General features: G+C 54.3%; 1 protein-coding gene across 1 annotated transcript in view; it reads left to right on the top strand.

Moving 5' to 3' along the window:
* Nucleotides 1-18,933, top strand: part of EPHB2 (EPH receptor B2) — a 70,499-nt gene that overhangs the window by 28,735 nt on the left and 22,831 nt on the right. Inside the window, exons 3-4 of the mRNA XM_029962420.1 lie at nt 8,791-8,946; nt 9,424-9,759. Of these exons, the coding sequence (XP_029818280.1) occupies nt 8,791-8,946; nt 9,424-9,759 (492 nt within the window). The remainder of the gene's footprint in view (nt 1-8,790; nt 8,947-9,423; nt 9,760-18,933) is intronic.

Genomic DNA, 18,933 nt, shown 5'->3' with positions numbered 1-18,933 from the left:
GGGACATGCAGACATCACTTGGTCCCTGCCTGCTCTGGTCCCCCAAGTCTGTGTCTGGCTCTGGGAGGGTCTGTGCCCGTCCCCAGCAGCCCCATGGTGCCAGGGGTGTGACTGTGGATTAGCACCAGGACCAAGAGGGCTGGGACACCCTCCACTCGAAGGGCTCTTGTCCAGGGAAAGCTCCCTTTTTACTCTCCCGTTTCTTTAGGATTAAAGCCATTCTCCTCTGGCTGGAAACACGGAATGTTTGTCAAGTTTACGAGGGCTTTTAGAAAGGCTTTTAGAGAGAACGTCCTATCCCTGCTTTTATAGGGCTGAGATAAGATTATCTTTGTTTTAACACCAATTAAAGCAGGAAGGGTTTATAGGATTAGGGCTTTTCCATCAGTGCAACTTTGATGTCACCACTTGCTTGCTTGGTTTGCTCCTTTCCCTGCGTTAAAACCTTGGGAGCTGTTCCCGTAATGGTTAACATACCTCCCTCCCCAGGCAGAGCTCTCCCAGGCAGGAGCTTTGGGAAACATTTAAACAAGACCAAACAAAGTAAGAAAATGTGAAAGTCCTAAATTCTTCTGGAGAGCTCTTGGAGAAAGCTGGCTCAGGGTTAGAACAAAGGCTCTGTGAGTCCACCGTGGTTACGCTGAGGGGAAAGGGATGTGCTGGTGGCCTGAAAAGCATCTTTAAAATATCAAAATAAAATCACAGAATCCCAGAATGGTTTGAGTTGGAAGGGGACCTTAAAGGTCATCTCATCCCACAGGCAGGGACACCTTCCACTAGCCCAGGTTGCTCCAAGCCCCATCCTTGGACACTTCCAGGGATGGGGCAGCCACAGCTTCTCTGGGCAACCTGTGCCAGGGCCTCACCACCCTCACAGGAAGGATTTCTTCCCAATATCCCACCTAACCCTGCCCTCTGGAAGTGGGAAGCCATTCCCCCTTGTCCTGTCCCTCCATCCCTTGTCCAAAGTCCCTCTCCAGCTCTCCTGGAGCCCCTTTAAGCCCTGCAAGGGGCTCTCAGGTCTCCCCAGACCTTTTCCTTCTCCATTGGACTACCCCCAGCTCTCCCAGCCTGGCTCCAGAGCAGAGGGGCTGCAGCCCTTGGAGCATCTCCGTGGCTTCCTCTGGATTCACTCCAACAGGTCCACATCCCTCCTGTGCAGAGGACCCCAGAGCTGGAGGCAGTGCTCCACTGCTCCATGGGAATCACCTCAGGGTTTCCAGACAATGCCATTTTCCAGCCCCTGAAGCTCTGGATCCCTCTGTGCCTGCCAAGCCACCAAGACAAGGTTTTGGGGTTGAACTTGCACAGGCACTGGCAGTGTCCTGATCACCCCGTGCCTGGCACTGGGATTGCTCCTGGGCAGGCAGCACTTGGCATCCCCAGGGTGGGAATGTTGTGCTTCAGGAGAGCACTGCTGGCTGCTGAGCTCGGTCTTGGAGCTGCATCCTGGGGTGCTCTGCCCAGGAGCCAGGAGGTTGAAGGCACCCCTGCTCCTGACCTCTAAACTCAGCACCTGGTTTCAGCTTCCCACAGGGACACTGGGCTCTGGAAGAGAGCTGTGAGCTCAGCTTTTGGGCTGCAGCAACCTGTGGTCTACAGTAGCATGGTGAATATCCAGATCCTTGTCTCCTTTGGATAGAATCATAGATTCATGGAATCATTAGGTTGGAAAAGCCCCCTAAGATCACCAAGTGCAACCATCCCTCCAGCACTGCCAGGCCCACCACTAACCCATGTCCCCAAGTGCCACATCCACATGTTTTTGGAATGTTTCCAGGGATGGGGACTCCACCACTGCCCTGGGCAGCCTGTCCCAGTGCCTGACCACCCTTTCTGTGAAGAAATGTTCCCTAAAATCCCTTCTAAACCTTCCCTGGCACAACTTGAGGCCATTTCCTCTTGTCCTGTTGCTTGTTCCCTGGGAGCAGAGCCCGACCCCAACCAGGAACAGGGAAGTCCTCTCCCCTTGCATGTGTACTACACAGCCCTGGCAGGACAAGTGCTGGATTATTTCTCTTTAAGAGAATTCCATTTCTCTTTAAGAGGGGCTGGAGAGGCTGAACCAGGCTGATGATGTAAGAGCTGACTGGGCAGGTAAGAAATTCCTGGCATTTCTCCCTGACAGCTGAATCCCATCAGTGCTGATGGATGTGCCCCAGAGCAGGGGGGGCTCCCAGGTGTGTGTGTGTGCCCACAGGTGTGCTGGGCTCACCAGGTGCTGCAGCCTGGGAGTGATGCTGCTGGGGAGGTGACCTTGTGAACCCCGAGGAACCTGGGGGGGGGAATTTCATGGGAAGGCCCAACACGAAGGATCTCCCAGCCAAGGCTCAGCCCTGCTGCTGGTGGCACTGGGAGAGAGCTGCCAGGGTTGGGATGAGGCTGGTTCTGCCCCAGGCTGTCCTGGGATGCTCTCAGAAAAGCAGGGGGACTGTAACTGCCTGGCTTTGGTGTGATGACCACTGTTGGTTGTCTCATGGTGTCCAGAAGGCTGAATCCTTGGCCTGTGCAGTTCTCCTGCTCTTGGGAGCTTGTTTGGGCTGAGGACAGCCTGGCTGGAAGGTCAGGGTGTATTTGTCCCTTGTGGAACCCTCCAGCATGGTCTTTTGGGGAGCTCCCAGAGCAGGACCTCGCTCTGCCCTGCCTGGTCCTCTCCAAACTCCTGTGACACCCCCCCACTGAGGTCCTGTCACAGTTCCACAGTCCCTGTGCTCCCCCAGCACTGCCCCTCTGCCTGTGGACCACAGGAAAGGGGAAATGTTAGTGAGAACAAGATGTGAGCTCTTGGTGATGAGCTGCATATGGGCAGGGAGCAACATGGAAGTCCTTGTCAGGGCAATTCTGAGGGAGTTGTGGCTGAAGGAGCCCTGGGATGAAGGTGGGGGGCAGATGAGGAGGCTGGGAAGGGAAACACTATTATAGGGGATGTGGGGTTTGGAGTCCTGGCACTCCAGCTGGGAGGCCAGTGCAGTGCAGTGCCTGTGCTAGGCAGGAGATGGGACTCAGGGGATCTCCTGGAGCTGCTGGTGAGGTGCAGGATGCTGGTCCAGTCAGTGGCATGGGGACTGTCTGAAATCCAGGAGGATGATTTTTCAGCCTGTGTTGTCTGCTTCCATTCCTGTCCTGTGGAGAATGACGGGGTTAAACAGGAACATTTGCATTGGGACTTCTCCCTTTATTGACAAGCTCTGTAATCCACATCACAGAGGTGCCTAAGCACATTCCCCTCCAGTTAATCTCATTTAACCCTGTTTTCCCTCCTGTGTTTCTCTCCTCTGCTCTCCAAATGCTGTCAGAGCTGTTGGCAGTGACAGCACCTGGCAGTGGCATTAATTGCTTATCTGGAACATGAGGTAACAGCACAGGCCGCTAATTAAATTTATCAGGAAGGAAACTGGAGGACCTCTGTGGCCCCAGAAAGGGCAAGTGCAGAGAGCTGGCACCTGCAGGTCCCAGATCCTTGCCCTTTCCAAGCTGACAGCCAACTCCAATGTCTAAGGGAGTGTCACCACCTGCCTCCTCAAGGAGTCCTCTTCCCTCCAGCACTCTCCAGGCTGGAGAGACCACAGCAGAAGTGGGAGCAGATCCAAAGGCAATGGGCAGCGTTGCTCCTTTGGGTTGGCCAGAGCTCAGCCTTTCACTGAGGGCATAAACACCATTGTGTGTGGGTCAGGGGACAGGAACAAGGAGAGAAAGGACAAACTCACAGGTGAAACAAAGTGAGGCCATTTGGATGCAGAACTGAAAACGAGGATCAAGGCACAGGGGGCAGAATGTAGGAAAACACCACCCACACACCACAAACAGTAGAGACCCAGAAGGGTCAGGCAGTACACGTGGTACCCACGGTCACAGTCATCACAGAACAGCAGCTGGTCTGGGGAATTCCCATGAGGACACTCCAAAAATCATCAGGTTTTCCCCAAAAAACACCTTCTGTGTCCTGCAGACTCTAAAAACCCGAAGATTTCCCCCCCAAAAGCCTCTCCAGGGGGAAACTCAATGATTTTCCCCATCAAAAAGCCCCTCCTACAAAATATTAAAACACAAAGATTCACCCCCAAAAAAGCCTCCCAGTGTCCTTCAAATTATTCAAATACAAAGATTTTTCCCCCGAAAAGATTCTTCTGTGTCTTACAGATGCTGAAAACTCAGAGATTTCTCCCAGAAAGATTCCTATGGACCAATAAAACCCAACGACTGCCCCCAAAAAAAAGACTCTCTGGTGTCCTACAGACTCTTAAAACCCCAAGATTTTCCTCCCAGAAAGCCTTTCCAGGGTCTTATGGACCCTTAAACCCCAGTGATTTCCCCATTTTGGTGTGTCCTGCCTATGGAGGAGGGGGAGAGGGAGGATGTGCCGCTGCCCCACCTCCAGCCCACAGGGAGAAGGGAGGCAGGGGGGAGATAAGGCTGGGGATTTAAGGCTTCTGGCAGATCCTGACAGAGCTGGGACTGCCTGGTTTCCATCAGCCCTTTAAAATGCCTCGCTGGAGTGGAGGGATCCTTGTGCCAGGAGAAACAGAGCCAGCAAAGGGGGCGAGGAGGGCCCTCCCTCCCTCAGAGCCATCGGCCCAAGGTGCCATTTTTATTACAGGAAGGGGCTGATGAATCAGAGCTGTTTGCAGGAGAGATCTGGGGGGGGCTCTGGAGGCCAGGGGAGTTTGGGATGCCTGTTTGGAGCCTGCCCTGCTCAGGCTGGATTAATTAAACAGTTGGTTAGAGAGAGGCAGTGAGACATGAGGGAACAGGGATCCCCTCTGTGGGCCCTCCTGCATGTTTGGCCGAAGGCTTTTCCTTCAGGCTCAGCCGTGGGATGCCTTTTCCTGCCGAGCTGCCCCAGGACAGGAGGGCTGGAAGCTTGGTGCCAGCTCTGCCTCCAGCAGCAGATGCTGCAGGGGTGGCCTTGCCTCCCAGATCCTAACATGTTCCTCTGCAGAGGAGGGCAGGGCCCCTCGTGGCTCCTTCTCTGTGGCATTCCGTTCCCTTCAGGAGCTGGACTCCATGATCCTGGTGGGTCCCTTCCAAATTAGGTTATTCTATGATTCCCAAAGCACATGCCTGCCCAGGCATAACCACCTTTCCACGTCCTGGGAAGGAGTGAGTGGGAAACAAGGACACTGGTGGTGCTCAGCGTTCCAAATCCTCTTTGGGAGAGCCACAGCCAGGACTTGAGGCTGTCTTGGAGCTGTGTCTCAACGAGCCAGCCATCCCTGGATAGGTGCAGCAATTAAAGGTCCATATGTTCCCTGTGAACCCCTGTTTGCTTCCTCTAAGTAGGTCTGGAGTTGTGGGAACCCCGTGGGAAGCTGCTTCAGTGATGGGGCCAGAGCCACTGTCTCCATAATCACCTTCCAGGGATAAAGGATTCTTGGATGAAGTAGGAATTTCTGTGCTTTTGCTGTTTCAATTCCCTCTTTCCAAGCAGGAATTTCTAGGGATGCTCTGTGCCTGCCCTCACTGCAATCCTAAGGGGAAGCAGCATGTCCCAAAGCTGCTGTCACCTCCTGGGGCAGGAAACTGGGGAGTCCTCATGTCTGTGTCAGGCTGGATATCAGGAAAAGGTTTCTCCTCTGGCACTGAACAGGCTCCCCAGGGCAGTGGCCACGGCCCCAAGGCTGCCAGGGCTCAAGGAGTATTTGGATGATCCTCTCAGGCACAGGGTGGGATTGTTGGAGTGTCCTGTGCCAGGCCAGGAGTTGGACTGGGTGATCCTTGTAGGTCCCTTCCAGCTCAGGATAGTCTGTGATTCCCTGATTCCTTCAGCACATGGTGAGAACATTCACATTGTTCAGGCAGGAGGGGGTTTAGCCACTGTGTGAAGATTTCACTTCTGATTTGCTGTTTACTCTGCAAACAAGAAATTGGGTGGATTCCAAAAGAAAAGCTGTTTTCTCACCCAGGGGAAGACCTGGAGGGAGCAGAACAGTTTTGAACACAACGCTCATTTATTTTACTTCTGGAGGTTGTCATTATTTGAGAAAAATAAATAAATAAAAAGGGGACTTTGCATCAAATTTCAGTGATCTTCCTGTCTTTCTGCATGATTTCAGAACATTCATCTTTGGAGAAGTGCTGATTTTTCCAGGATTGTTTCATCCCAAGTGGGACCTCCTGGGAAGGAAGGGACTTGCCAAAACTTCTGGCTTTGTGTTGGTGGCCCATGCAGAGAGTTTCAGCACCCCAACTTGGTGTTTTGGGGAACAACCCTTCAGCCCCAATTTTTATCCCTGTCCAGCTATCGACCTGTGCCAGGGCAAATGTGGGGAATGTTTTTATCCCTTGGGGTCAGTCTCCACTATATCTCCACAGCATGGGCATTTTTTGGGTGTCTCTCTATCTTGATGCAGAAGAAGCCTTACAGGAAAGTTGTTATTTTTAGAATAAGCCTCAGGAAGGTGAAAGATGCCCCTGTCTTAAACCATCTTGGATCAAATGATCCTGTATCTTGCCCTGGATGTCAGACTGGAGCAATTTTGTGTGTTGTTCTCACGGTGTTTCAAATATTGGTATTAGTGCAAGGACCCTGTTATCATTTCAGCTGCAGTCACATCTCTCCTGGGTAATGCCCAGCCATCACCTCTCCTGACAGCTCAACACCCTCTGAGATGGGCTGGTCCCGAGGGAACGGAGGCAGAAATGGAGTCCAACACATAGGAACAGGGTGGAAAGATCCAGGAACATGAGGAGAATCCAGTTTTTCCACAGATCCTTTGACCGTAGGAGACAGGAGGGACTGGTGGAATTTTTCCATAGAGCTTTTCTCATTGGAAACCCAGAATCATTTTGGAGGAAGGGAGAGGAAAATGGAAAAAAATCAACCCTTGGGTTTTTTTCTCCCTTTTTTTTTTTCCCCAAGAAAAAAGTAGCTGCTTCCCAGCAATGGCTCCTGCTTACAGCAACCCCAAGTGTATGTTTTTCCCAGGCTGTTTTCTGATCTGCCTCATTCCTGGAAGCCTTGGCAGGCAGCTGAAGGAGAAGTTTGTTTAACTCATTTCAGCACAGAGAGCACCTGCCACCCCCCAGGCTCTTCAGGCTGCACCAGAATTAGCAGCAGGGGAAGGTCCCCCCCAGGAGTAACCACAGAGAAATGCTCCAAGCCCAGCTTTCCCTTGGGCAGGGGTGATCCCTGGGCTTGGAAGGGACTTTGTGGTGTTGAAAGCTTTGCAGTGCTGTTTTTAGCCACGTGTGCTGGACCTGTCAGTGCTGTATTACAGTGGTCCAGCTTTCATCAGCCACCTGCTCTGCCACCCTCGCCCACCCTGCCGGGTTGGACACACGTGGCTGCTGCTCATGGAGCATCTTCTTCGTCTGGGGGGGGTTCAGAGGGCTGAGCCCCCGTGGAGGTAGAACCCAGCACGCTGCTGCTGTGACTCAGGATCACAATTTGCTTGTGATACTGAGCCATAAAATCACTAGGGTTGGAAAAGCCCTCTGAGATCATCAAGTCCAATCATTAGCCCATGGCCACCACTGACCCGTGTCCCCAAGTGCCACATCCACGAAGTCATGAAGACAAAGACTGGGTGTAGAGAGTTGCAGAAGGACTTTATGAGATGGTGTGACCAGGGAATGAGGAGGCAGTTGGAATTCAACAGAATTGAGGTGATACAAGTTGGACAAAACAACCCCAGCTTCGTGGAATCCTGGAATCCCAGAGTGGTTTGGGGTGAGAGAGCATCTTGTTCCACCTCCTGCCGTGGGCAGGGACACCTTCCACTAACCCAGTTCACACCCACCTGCACAGAGATAGACTGGGAGTTGGCCCTATTTCCCTCATGGTACATTGGTGGTTAAAAATAATTTGGGTGTTGCTGATTGTGGGAAAAGAGAGTAAAATAGTGAATGTTGTTATGCCACCTGCGTGGGGCACGACAGAGGTTTGGACCCTTGGGGTCATGGGGAAGGTGGATGATGATCGAGGGTCCCTTCCCAGTGGAAGTGTGGGGTGGCATCAGGAGTGGCAGCTGGTGGCTTCAAAGCAGAGGGCAGCAGTTTCTTCATGCAGCATGTGGTTGCCTCACGGGGCTCTGTGGGTGCAGAACATTTGCAGGGAATAAAGAAAGGACTGGGCAACTTAGTGGAAGAAACACCCCCCATGGGACGCTAAATGGGAAGAGCCTGCACCTTAGACAGCTACAAATCATTGGAGGGTGGGGAGGTATTGAGGGCAACACGTGTGCCTGGCTCATGTCCTGCTCCTTGGGTGGTCACAGAACCATGGAATTTCCGGAGTTGGAAGGGATCATCCACAACAATCACCCAGTCCAACCCTCACCCTGCACAGACACCCCAGCAATCCCACCCTGTCCCTGAGAGCATTGTCCAAACACTCCTTGAGCCCTGTCAGCCTTGGTGCTGTGCCCACTGCCCTGGAGAGGCTGTTCAGTGCCCCACCACCCTCTGGGCAAAGAACCTTTTCCTGAGATCCAAGATAACACCCCTTCAATCACCAGCACTGCTGGGGAGAGGATTCTGGTGACCATGGTCTGACCTGGAACAGCCACTGGTGTCTTCTTACATGACAGTGGCTAAAACTCCCCTTTGCATTCCTGCAATCCGTGTTCTGTGCTTGTGACTGGGGCAGAGATATCTGCATGGGGACCCATCTCTGCAGGTGCATCCTCAGGGCCTTCAAACCAGCTGCTCCTTCTCCACTGTGTTCACTTCCAGCTGTCAGGATTTGGGTTCGGTATCTGCAAAACCCCAAGGGGTGTTTTTGGCAATGGTGCTGGGCTCTGGGTGTCCCCACCGGCCCTCTCCTCACCACTGCTCTCTGTTCCCTTCCAGGCTGCCCCTCAGGGACGTTCAAGGCCAGCCAAGGGGATGAAGGATGTGTCCACTGTCCCATCAACAGCCGGACAACCTCAGAAGGGGCCACGAACTGTGTGTGCCGGAACGGGTATTACCGGGCAGACGCCGACCCCGTGGACATGCCGTGCACCAGTATGTGTGTCTGGGCAACTGGGAGGGGCTGCACTGGGGGTGGAAAGGAAATGCTCATCAAGGGATGCTTGACAAATGCATCTATCCCAGTGGGATCTGGGGGGAGGCTGAGGGGCTCAAAGCAGCTCGTCCAGAGGAGCTTTGCTGGTGTGGGTCTGTTGTACTTGGGGCCAGAGGGGGCAGAAACCTGGGTTGGTTTGTGCTGCTCCAGGCAGTGTGATGACTTCACTCTGGGGCTGTAACTGGACGAGAAGCTTGGGATGTCCCACAATCAAATTACCCGGGATAAGAGGACAGGTTTTATTCCCACTCTTGCCGTTGGCTCTCCAGCTTGCTCCACACATCCCTGACACCAAGAGAAGCCCCCGGCTCAGTGTGTGCCTGCTGGGGTCAGGAGTGGGGGGTGCAGCTGGTCCTGCAGCGAGGAGGAGGAGCAGCGCTCTGGCTCTTACACCCCTCTGTGTGTTCCCTCCACAGCCATCCCATCCGCCCCCCAGGCCGTCATCTCCAGCGTGAACGAGACCTCCCTGATGCTGGAGTGGACCCCGCCCCGGGACTCGGGAGGGCGGGAGGACCTGGTGTACAACATCATCTGCAAGAGCTGCGGGTCGGGCCGGGGGGCCTGCACGCGCTGCGGGGACAACGTGCAGTTCGCCCCCCGCCAGCTGGGGCTGACCGAGCCCCGCATCTACATCAGCGACCTGCTGGCACACACCCAGTACACCTTCGAGATCCAGGCTGTCAACGGCGTCACCGACCAGAGCCCCTTCTCCCCGCAGTTTGCGTCCGTGAACATCACCACCAACCAGGCTGGTGAGGGTCCCTGGCTGCCAGCGGGGTGGGGAGGGCGTGGGCAGCACCTCCTGCTCACTGCTGGGGTGAACAGGGCCGGAGGGGGAGAAGGGGAGAAGAGGTGGGGTGGGACGTCACGTTGTTGGTGACCAGAGTGCCTGGCAATTCCTGGGTAGATCCCAAGCCCTGGCTGTGAAAATACCCCCTGGAGTGTGCCCCAAGGCAGAGCTGCCCTCCCTGTCCCCCCAGTGGAACAGCTTGTGCCACTGTCCCCTGGTGCCACATTGCTCTGGGGCACTGGGTGGGCCTGTTCCTGAAGCTTTTCCCTTGAAGCACCATTGCAGGCATTGTCAGAGTGTTGCAGTCACAGCGGCAGCTCCTGGTTCCTGGGGAGGGAAGGTGAGATTGGCTCCAGCATTTTGATATGAGCTGCAATTCCTGCTTAGACCGTAGAGAGAGACAGGTCAGACTGGGAAAGCAAAGGAGGGAGCTGGGAGATGAATATATGGGACAACCATCTGGAAATCTGCTCCAGGTCCAGTGCCACTGCAGAGCCACCTTGGTGAGGCAGATGAAGGAGAGGGCCGGGAGGGTTTCATCTGGGGTCTCCAGCTCTGGGCAGGGTGGGTTTGCTGGGGGAAGTGATGTGTTAGGGTGGCTGGTAGTGCTGCTCCTGGGAGGGTCCCCAGCAGCCCCCTGGCAGCTGTGCTGGTGGCAGGGTGTCCCACTGAGCTGCTGGCCAGGGGCTGCTCTCCTAGGCCACCTGGAAACCATCTGGAGCTGGGCTGGGGCTCGGATTAACCAGATGAAGCTGGAAACCTGCCAGTGAGGCACAGGCCTGGGTGGGAGCAGGAGAGACTCTGTGGTCCCTCTGAACCTGCCCTGGACGCTGCCTGACCTTCAGGACTGAATTTGGCAGCTATTGGTGGTGGTCGTGTTTCCACTGAGTTGCCTAGAGACTGGTGCAGGGAATGGGGTGTTTGGGCTGGGCTAAAGCAGCAGTGAGGCAGGTGGGCATCACTTGGGGGCATCATTTTCAGAGCACGGGGATAGAGGGAACCTGCAAAAATGTCTAGGTGAACCAGCATAGTGACCTCTGACCTGCTGTGAGCTCAGGATCGCAGGGTCAGGGTGTGTTTGAAGCCCTGAAGGCAGATCTGAGGGTGTTGAACCCTGATTTGGGGCAAGCAGGGCCAGGTCTGAACACAGAGGAGAGGGGAATAGGTCTGGGACAGTGACCAGTTCAGCTTCCTTTCCCTGATGGAGATAGGGTGGGTATGATGCTACCTGGGGCTGGGAAGGGGCTCTGCCCCTGCCCACTGTGGTCCTGCACTGTGGATTCATCATTTCACACTCATACTTTGCAGTTCTGGGTGTTCTTGTACCTTCATGTGTTACCCCTGGCTGCTTCCACCTGAGCAAAACCACTGAGCTGAGTTGCAGGCGAATCCTTTTCAGTCCCCTGGATCCTCCTCCTTGTGTTTTCCTAGTTTGACACTCCTTTATTATCAGGCCTCACACTTCTCAGCCTGTGTGATGTCTCTCTTAATGTATCTATTCATTAGCACTAAACACTAACTGTCTGCTTGCTAATTCCTCTGTAATTAGAGGCTCTGAATTCTTCTGCTTACGATCTGAACCGCCTGGCAGCCTTGATGTAGATCATTAGCAGTTGGTAACAGAAGCTGCAGGCACAAAGGCAGAGCTGGGACAGGAGAATGAAGGGTGTTGTGGGGAGAGGAGAGGCAGCAGAGGGAGGGATCAGCCTGGGGAAGCTGTGGAAGCCCTGGCTCTGCACTGAGCAGCCAGCTGGGGCTCCATCTCTGGATATGTGATGGGGTTGTGCTCCTGGATGATGGGCTCCCTGCAAAGTGCCCACCACACTGGCCTCTAGGGTCCTGCAGCCCTACAGGAAGCAAGGAAAGTCACCCCAGGCTTCTTCTTTTGGGGACTTCACTGGGTCTGTTTATGTGACAATTTGGTCAATTTGCTCCCAGGATCCAAACCTCCTGAAACCCTGACATCCCTGTGGCTGCTTCTCTTATCCCAGTTAAGATCCAGACCTTCCCTTCCCATGGACCCACGTCACCACCCTGGTTCTGCCATCCTTCTTTCCTGCTTCTCTTTCCCTCATCTGCAGCTCCCACCCTCACCCTGACAGCCACCAAAACATGATGTGGCTTGACATTTGCTGCCCTCCTCCCCTCACTTGTCCCAACCTGTTGCCTTCACTGCACCCCCCCCCCAGCCTGCAGTGCCCAGGAGAGATCCTGCCATGCCCAAATCCCTTCTCCCCTGCCACTGGAGACCATCTGCAGCAGATGGCAGGAGCTTTGCCAGCTGCTGGCTCTTCAGGATGCTCTCCCTGCTCCTGTGGTGGGCAGTTGGGGGGAATGTTGGCAGAGCAGGGCCTGGGCTGCACTGCTGTACCTTCCCTGGCAGATGCCCTTCTCCTCCCACCACCTGCTGACTCCCAGGCTTCCCTTTGCATAATTTACTCCATGAATCTTTGCATAATTTACTCCATTTTTTCCCACACCTGCCTTGGGGCTTCAGAAGCCTGTTCCAGTGCATCTGGAGCTGACTTCAGGCAGAAAACAAAAGCCTGTCCATGATGGATGGGGTGGAAAGTCCCTTCTGGTGAACCAGGGCCTCTCCCAACGTGCCACCATCCCTGTTTTCTGTGCAGTGCTGGGAGCTGATGGAGAGGCTCCAGAGCTCACCTTTTGCTCCTGTGTTCCAGAGGGGTGATTTACCTTTCCTGCTGCTCTTGGGAAACATGGCCCATGGGGCTGGGACTTCTTGTGCAGGTTCTGAGTGCCAGCCCTGGGGCAGGTGGGGGTGTCAGAGGCAGCGACACACGGAATGCAGGGACACACTGGAGGCAGGGACATACAGGAGAGGCAGGGACACAGGAGAGGCAGGGACACACTGGAGGCAGGGACACACTGAAGGCAGAGACACAGGAGAGGCAGGGACTCACAGGATTCAGGGACACACAGAATGCAGGGACACAGGAGAGGCAGGGACACACTGGAGGCCAGTTCCAGGGTCCCAGTGCTGGAACAGCTGAGCACTCCCTGGGGGGGTGATGCTGCTCCCTGGTGCCTTTGTGTGGGTTGTAATGGGTGGTTGTAGCAAAGGGGTTCCTGCAGCCTCCTGGCCAGGTGTCCCTTGGTCCCTCTCGGGGTCCCTGGGGTTCAGTGCTCCCCTCTGTCTGTGGGAAATGATGAGTCTCTGCCTGGCACTGCTCAGGCAGGAAGGTGCTCACTGTGCCTGTCCCTCCAAGCCCATTCCATATCCATCCCTGATGTTGGTAGATGTGCAGCAGGCAGCTGCATTTGTGGGGCTGGGCGGGAAATGCTATTTCTGAGAAAAAACCCTGATATTTCCAAAATTTTGTCACCACACACAGAGGGCCTGGTGGAATTTATCATGCAAGAGGGAAAGGGAACGAGTTCAGTCAAAAATTAACAAGACACAGTGGGTCCAAGGGGATGATGCTCCAAGGGCTGGAGCCCCTCTGCTCTGGAGCCAGGCTGGGAGAGCTGGAGGTGGTCAAATGGAGAAGGAAAGCTCCAGGGAGACCTGAGAGCCCCTTGCAGGGCCTAAAGGGGCTCCAGGAGAGCTGGAGAGGGACTTTGGACAAGGAATAGAGTGCCAGGACAAGGAGGAATGGCTTCCCACTGCCAGAGGGCAGGGTTAGGTGGGATATTGGGAAGGAATTCTTGGCTGTGAGGGTGGTGAGGCCCTGGCACAGGTTGCCCAGAGAAGCTGTGGCTGCCCCATCCCTGGAAGTGTTCAAGGCCAGGTTGGACCGGGCCTGGAGCAACCTGGGCCAGTGGAAGGTGTCCCTGCCCATGGTAGGGGGTGGGATGAAATGGGCTTTAAGGTCCCTTCCAACCCAAACCATTCTGGGATTCTGTGGATGCTCTGCACAGGCCTGACTCTTTCAAGAAATATTTCTCTACTCTGAGCTTTCTATATTTGAAATTCTGATCAGGCTGTTGCTCAGGACAGTTTTCATTGCAATTAATTGGCATTTTCTGGGAAAAGTATAATTTTATGGAAAATCTGGGGGGCAAGTTGGAGGCGTGGGGGTCTGGCTCCTGCCAGCATTCCTACTACCCTTCTGCTGATGATCATCAGTTCCCTGATCTGGAGCAGATGGAGAGGGGGCAGGAGGTGGGAACAACCTTGGCACTGGGTAAACCCAACCCTCTCCATCAGCCACATGAGGGGTGCCAGGATCCTCTGGAGCACCTCCTCAGTGTGGGAACAAAGCCCTGCCCTCCTCCACAGCCCAGTGGCACATGCAAATGGGCACTGCAAACCCCATGAAACAAAGAGCTCAAAGACAGCCAAAGCCTTCGGCTGCCTGGGCCAAGTCGCTGGGCTTGTGGCATTAACAACTGCTTTAAAGTCTGTAATCTACACCAAAGCCTGCCTTGATCCAAGTGGGGCCAGAGCCAGGACCAGCTTTGCCATGTCCTTGAGATTTTCCAGCGTTTTGTAGTTACAGACTCAAGGAGCTGGAGGCCGGGCCCACTGGGAAGTTTTCCAGGCACTCGACACAGTGTGGGCACCAGCCTGATGGGGCCACCTTGCCAGGAACCTCGGGAACAAAAACCTCACACTCTGCGAAGCACCAGCCTCCCAGAGCTCCAGCAAGACCAGGAATCCCCCAGACCTGAGGGTTTTGCTGCTTTAAGGGCAAATGTTGTTTATTTAAGAGCCCCAGTCCTGTCTGTCACCCCCTGCTTTCCTCAGCTTCTGCTGGAGAGTATTGATTCCAAAAGTGTGTGGCTCCTGAAATGCCATCACAGGGGTGGGACTGGGCAAGGAATTGGGTGGTCAAATGTTATAATAGTCCAAGGAATAGTGAACCCCTCTAGCAGGAGAGAGTCACACACACACAAGTGCTGGTGGTGGGGCTTCTGGAGGTCTCCAGCCCAACCTTACACACAAAGCAGGGTCACCAGGGTCCCCATGGAGGGCAGGTCAGGAGAAGTTTCCCTTCCTCCCTTCCTCACCCAGATGTTCCTCCCTATGGTGCTTCCAGTGCTCACATTGGAGGAAGGCATCTCAAATTCAAATCCATTCTCCAGGAGGGCCCATGGCACAAAAGCCCACGAGGCTTCAACAGCAGGAGAGAACTTGACTGAGAAAAGCAGGAGGAAGGTTTTAATCAGAGAAATCATTTTCAGTTCAATACCTGGATGTGCTTGGACTCTGAGCTCGGTAGGAGCACAAAGAACTGGAGCCTTGGTAGGACCTGGACTGGGGAGAGTGGGTCCATTGCTCAGTGACAGTCACCTGCTGGGGACCTTTTGGGACTGGGGTACTGTAGGGCAAGGAGGGCTGCTTTGGGTTAGGTGTCCTTTGGGTGAGATACTGGTGCAAGACATCCAGGTCTCTGGGAAAGTGGGCAGTGAGTTGTCATGGATTTCCACTCTACCCTTGCTGGGGAAACAGAGGTCAGTCCCCATACCCCCTGTGCCTACCTCAACTTCTTGAAGCCTTGCACAGAGGCCCTGTGTGCTCCTGCCACTTCAAACACAGTTTTCCAGGTGCTGCTGGAGTCTGGATCCCAGCCTAGATGTCTCCAAGCCCTGTGGTTTCAAGGTCAGGGAGGCCCTTGCTCCTTGAGGGATCACAGCACCACTGCACAGTGTCACCCTTCAGCCTCTCTGCAGCGGGCTCCAAGTGCAGGAGGAGCTCTGAGAACCCTGTACTGAGGAATAGACTCCCAGAGAATCCTGTTCCCCCCGTGTTGGAGCTACCTAGGTGACCCAGTGAGACTGAGTCCCTGGGTGGAGGCAGTGAGAGGGAAGCTTGCCCCCTTCCCCCAAGGTTTTCCAAGTCCACATTGGCAGGGCAGTCACAGGCATCCCCTGCCAGATGCTCTGACACAACTTTCTCCCCCACATCTCCCCATTCAGGACCCTGTCCCGTGGCCTCTGGACTGGCTGGTGCCTTGCAGCATCATGGTGCATTTCCCTGCCACTCTGTCTTCAGCTGGGGGTCAGGCAGTTAATCCTGACCCCGGCTCGCAGCCGCTGCTGCTCGGGGGTAATTGAAAATGCCAGAATTCCCTGCTGACCCTCCTATAATAAAAGCAGTTCCCCCAGTCCGGTAACCTGACACTCCAGGGACCAAGATCTGTCAGGAGGGTTCTGAGGAGATGCTGGAAAACTCCCAGCTGTTCACCTCAGTTTTCCCCTGGGTGATTTCAAAGTGTTGCCGGGGAGAGGCCACGGGCCAGGCTGGCTTTGCTCTCTCTCTGTGGTGAGTGTTTTCCAGAGCAAATGTTGACTCTGTCTGACATGACATGGGTTAGTGGTATTAGTGTGATCAGAGATAGGGGTTTGCTGCCTGTAACCTGACTCTCCCAGCTAAGCCAGCAGAGGAATGGGGAGTCTTTGATTTTCCCGGGATCTCCACAGCTCTGACCGTCTGGCAAGGAGCGAGCGGCTGAGCCTTGGGACTGGCAGGTGAAGGGGGGGCTGGCTGCAAAGTGGGGGGCAGATTGCATGGCAGCGTTTCAAATGGGTATAGAGATGATGAAAGAGAAGCTGTGGAAAGATCCTGGTGTCCCCCCAGCAGGCTGGAGCCACACAGTCCCACCAGGCACTCCCAGGCAGCATTGCAGACGGTGCTGCTGGTGGAGTCTGAGCCCCTGGGCTGCTCCCTGGCTGCATCCTTGGCTGATGGCACTGTCTTTTCCCTTTTTATTCCCTTTACACCAGCAGTCCAGCTTCCCAGCCTGCACAGTGTGACCTTCCACAGGCTTGGAAGTGACCCTGGAGTGCCATGGGCATTGTCCTTTGTGTAACTGGAGGTGGGCTTGTTCCATAGCATCACCTCACTGGGAGCCAGACCTCCTAAAAACTGGTGGCAGCCACAGCCCCTGGCAGTTGTGGTGGCCTAAGACACAGAAAATTGGCTCCTTCTATCAGTCTGTTAGCAATAAGGGTGTGTGGAGCCCTGGTGTGTGCCTTGGGATGGGGTGAACCAGAATATAGTGAATCCCAGAATCCCAGAATCCCAGACTGGTTTGGGTTGGAAGGGACCTTAAAGCTCATCTCATTCCACCCCTGCCATGGACACCCTTACACTAGACCAGGTTGCTCCAAGTCCAACTTCCAGAGATGGGATAGGAGGGCGATCTCCTTAGGATACTGAAAAAGCAAGTCTGGGAGAAAGGAGCAGTTTCTAGATGGAAGCTCTCGTTGAATAAAAGAGGAAGGTGCCTCAGCAGATGTCCTGAGGCTCCTGGTCCTGTTCAGAGTTGTGGTGTGGTGGGGATGGGTTGGGGTGGGAGCTGCCTAAGAACCCTCAAAACAACTCAGAGACATAAAATCAAGGAGGAAAATGGGCCTATTTCTTTCCCATTGCCCCAAAACAATTCTTCATTATGTGATGTCCCCCTGCTGCTTTTTGTCAGCTTTATCATAATGAATTGCCCTAAGCTTTACAGAGCAGTTTTAGCAATTACACTAATTTTGGATGGATCGAGGGTCTCTCACCCCTCTCCCAGCAGGACACAGGGGGTGATAGGAAATGCTGCAACAGCCTCAGTCCCCTGGGGTTGGGTCTGACCCCGGGCTGCAGGGAGGGGCAAGGAGTGAGGAAGCAGCAGCCACCTCATCCCTCCAGCTCAGCGGACACAGCTGAAAAAAACAGTGGACGTGCCCAGTGGAGAGGGAAGAGCAGCTCTGCAGAGCTGGCTGAGGGCTGGGCTGAGCCAGGGAAGTGGCCCTGGCAGCCAGGAGGGCCAACCCTGTCCTGGGGGCATCAGGGAGGGGATTGTCCTGCTCTGCTCTGCCCTGGGGTGGCCTCACCTCAATATTGGGGCAGTTTGGGGGGACACAATGGAAGGGAGAGATTGAGCCATTGGAGAGTGTCCAAAGGAGGCAACAGAGATGGGAAGGGCTTTGATTTGAAGCCGTGTGAGGACACTAAGGGCACTTGGGGTGTTCAACTGGAGAAGAGGAGACTGAGGGGAGACCTCACTGCAGTTCCAGCTTCCTGGGGAGGGGCAGAGGAGGGGGCCTCATTTACAGGGATGTGGCAGAGAAAGATTGTGCTTTATGGTCAAAAATTGTCATTTTATACCTGGAGGTAATCAAAAAGATGGAAAGGTACTGATAGAGAGGGGATACATCAAGGGTCTGGCTGTGATCAGTGTCCTGTGGCCATCTGGGGGTTTGGGATGACCATGGAAGTGTCCCTCACATTCCTCCTGTCACATGAGAGACATTGGCCTTGTACATTAGTGGATTTTCATTAAGCTTGTTTGACACTCCAGGGGTGGTTTGGGCTTGGTTTATTTCTCCAGCAATTTGGAGAAGCCACAGGGCTCCACTAAGAGGAATCTGAGGCCATCCCTGACAAAGAGGATGCAGAAAAGTGCCTTTCAAGGGCTGAAATGATTCGTTTCACCTCAAAATGACATTGGGGCTCAAGGGCTTCAGTCATGAGAAGTGTTTCCATCCTCTGTGGAATGAAGCTCTGTTTATTTTTTGTGTTGTTGCTACACCAGGAGACACCATTGGGATAAATCTGCCTCTGCTCACACCCTCATGGGTGATGTCTCAGGGTGATCGTGGCTCTGAGAGTGGGGACGCTCCATATCTGATCTCCTCTGTGTGTCACAGGGCACAGTCACCTCTCTGGATGTCTGTGTCATGATCCAGCTGAAGCTTTTTCTCCCAGCTGCACCTGGGAAAGTCACTCTGAGGTCTGGCTGACTCCACTATAAACTGGTTTCAAACTCAGACACCCAGTCCCAGCCCATCCCTGACTCACAGAACTGGGAGCCTCGCTCTGCACCCCAGCTCCTCATCTGGGGTCAAGGTGTGACCACGTTTTGTGGCTTTGCAGAGTTCAGTGCTCTCTTAGTGAAAATTGAGGATGTTTAAATTGAGGGTGTTTAAAGAGAAGACAGAGCCCAGCTTTCCCCAGAGGTGCACAGTGAAGACGACAGTAGAAAGGGACACAAGGGACAATGAGCAAAGGTCCAGTGGAATGGCAGAAAAAGCTTCTTCCCCCAAAAAGAGTGAGGCTGGTGCTCAGAGAGCCCGTGGGATTACTGTCATGGGCATGTTTGGATCCCAGCTGGACACAGTCCTGAGCAAAGTGATCTGATTTTGAAATTACTCTGCCATGCACTTGGACCAGAAACATCCAGGG

This window comes from Manacus vitellinus, unplaced genomic scaffold (assembly GCF_001715985.3).
Source record: "Manacus vitellinus isolate BGI_N305 unplaced genomic scaffold, ASM171598v3 scaffold_46_pilon, whole genome shotgun sequence".
NCBI classification, from domain to species: Eukaryota; Metazoa; Chordata; class Aves; order Passeriformes; family Pipridae; genus Manacus; species Manacus vitellinus.
This window is presented reverse-complemented; position numbering and strand designations above follow the sequence as displayed.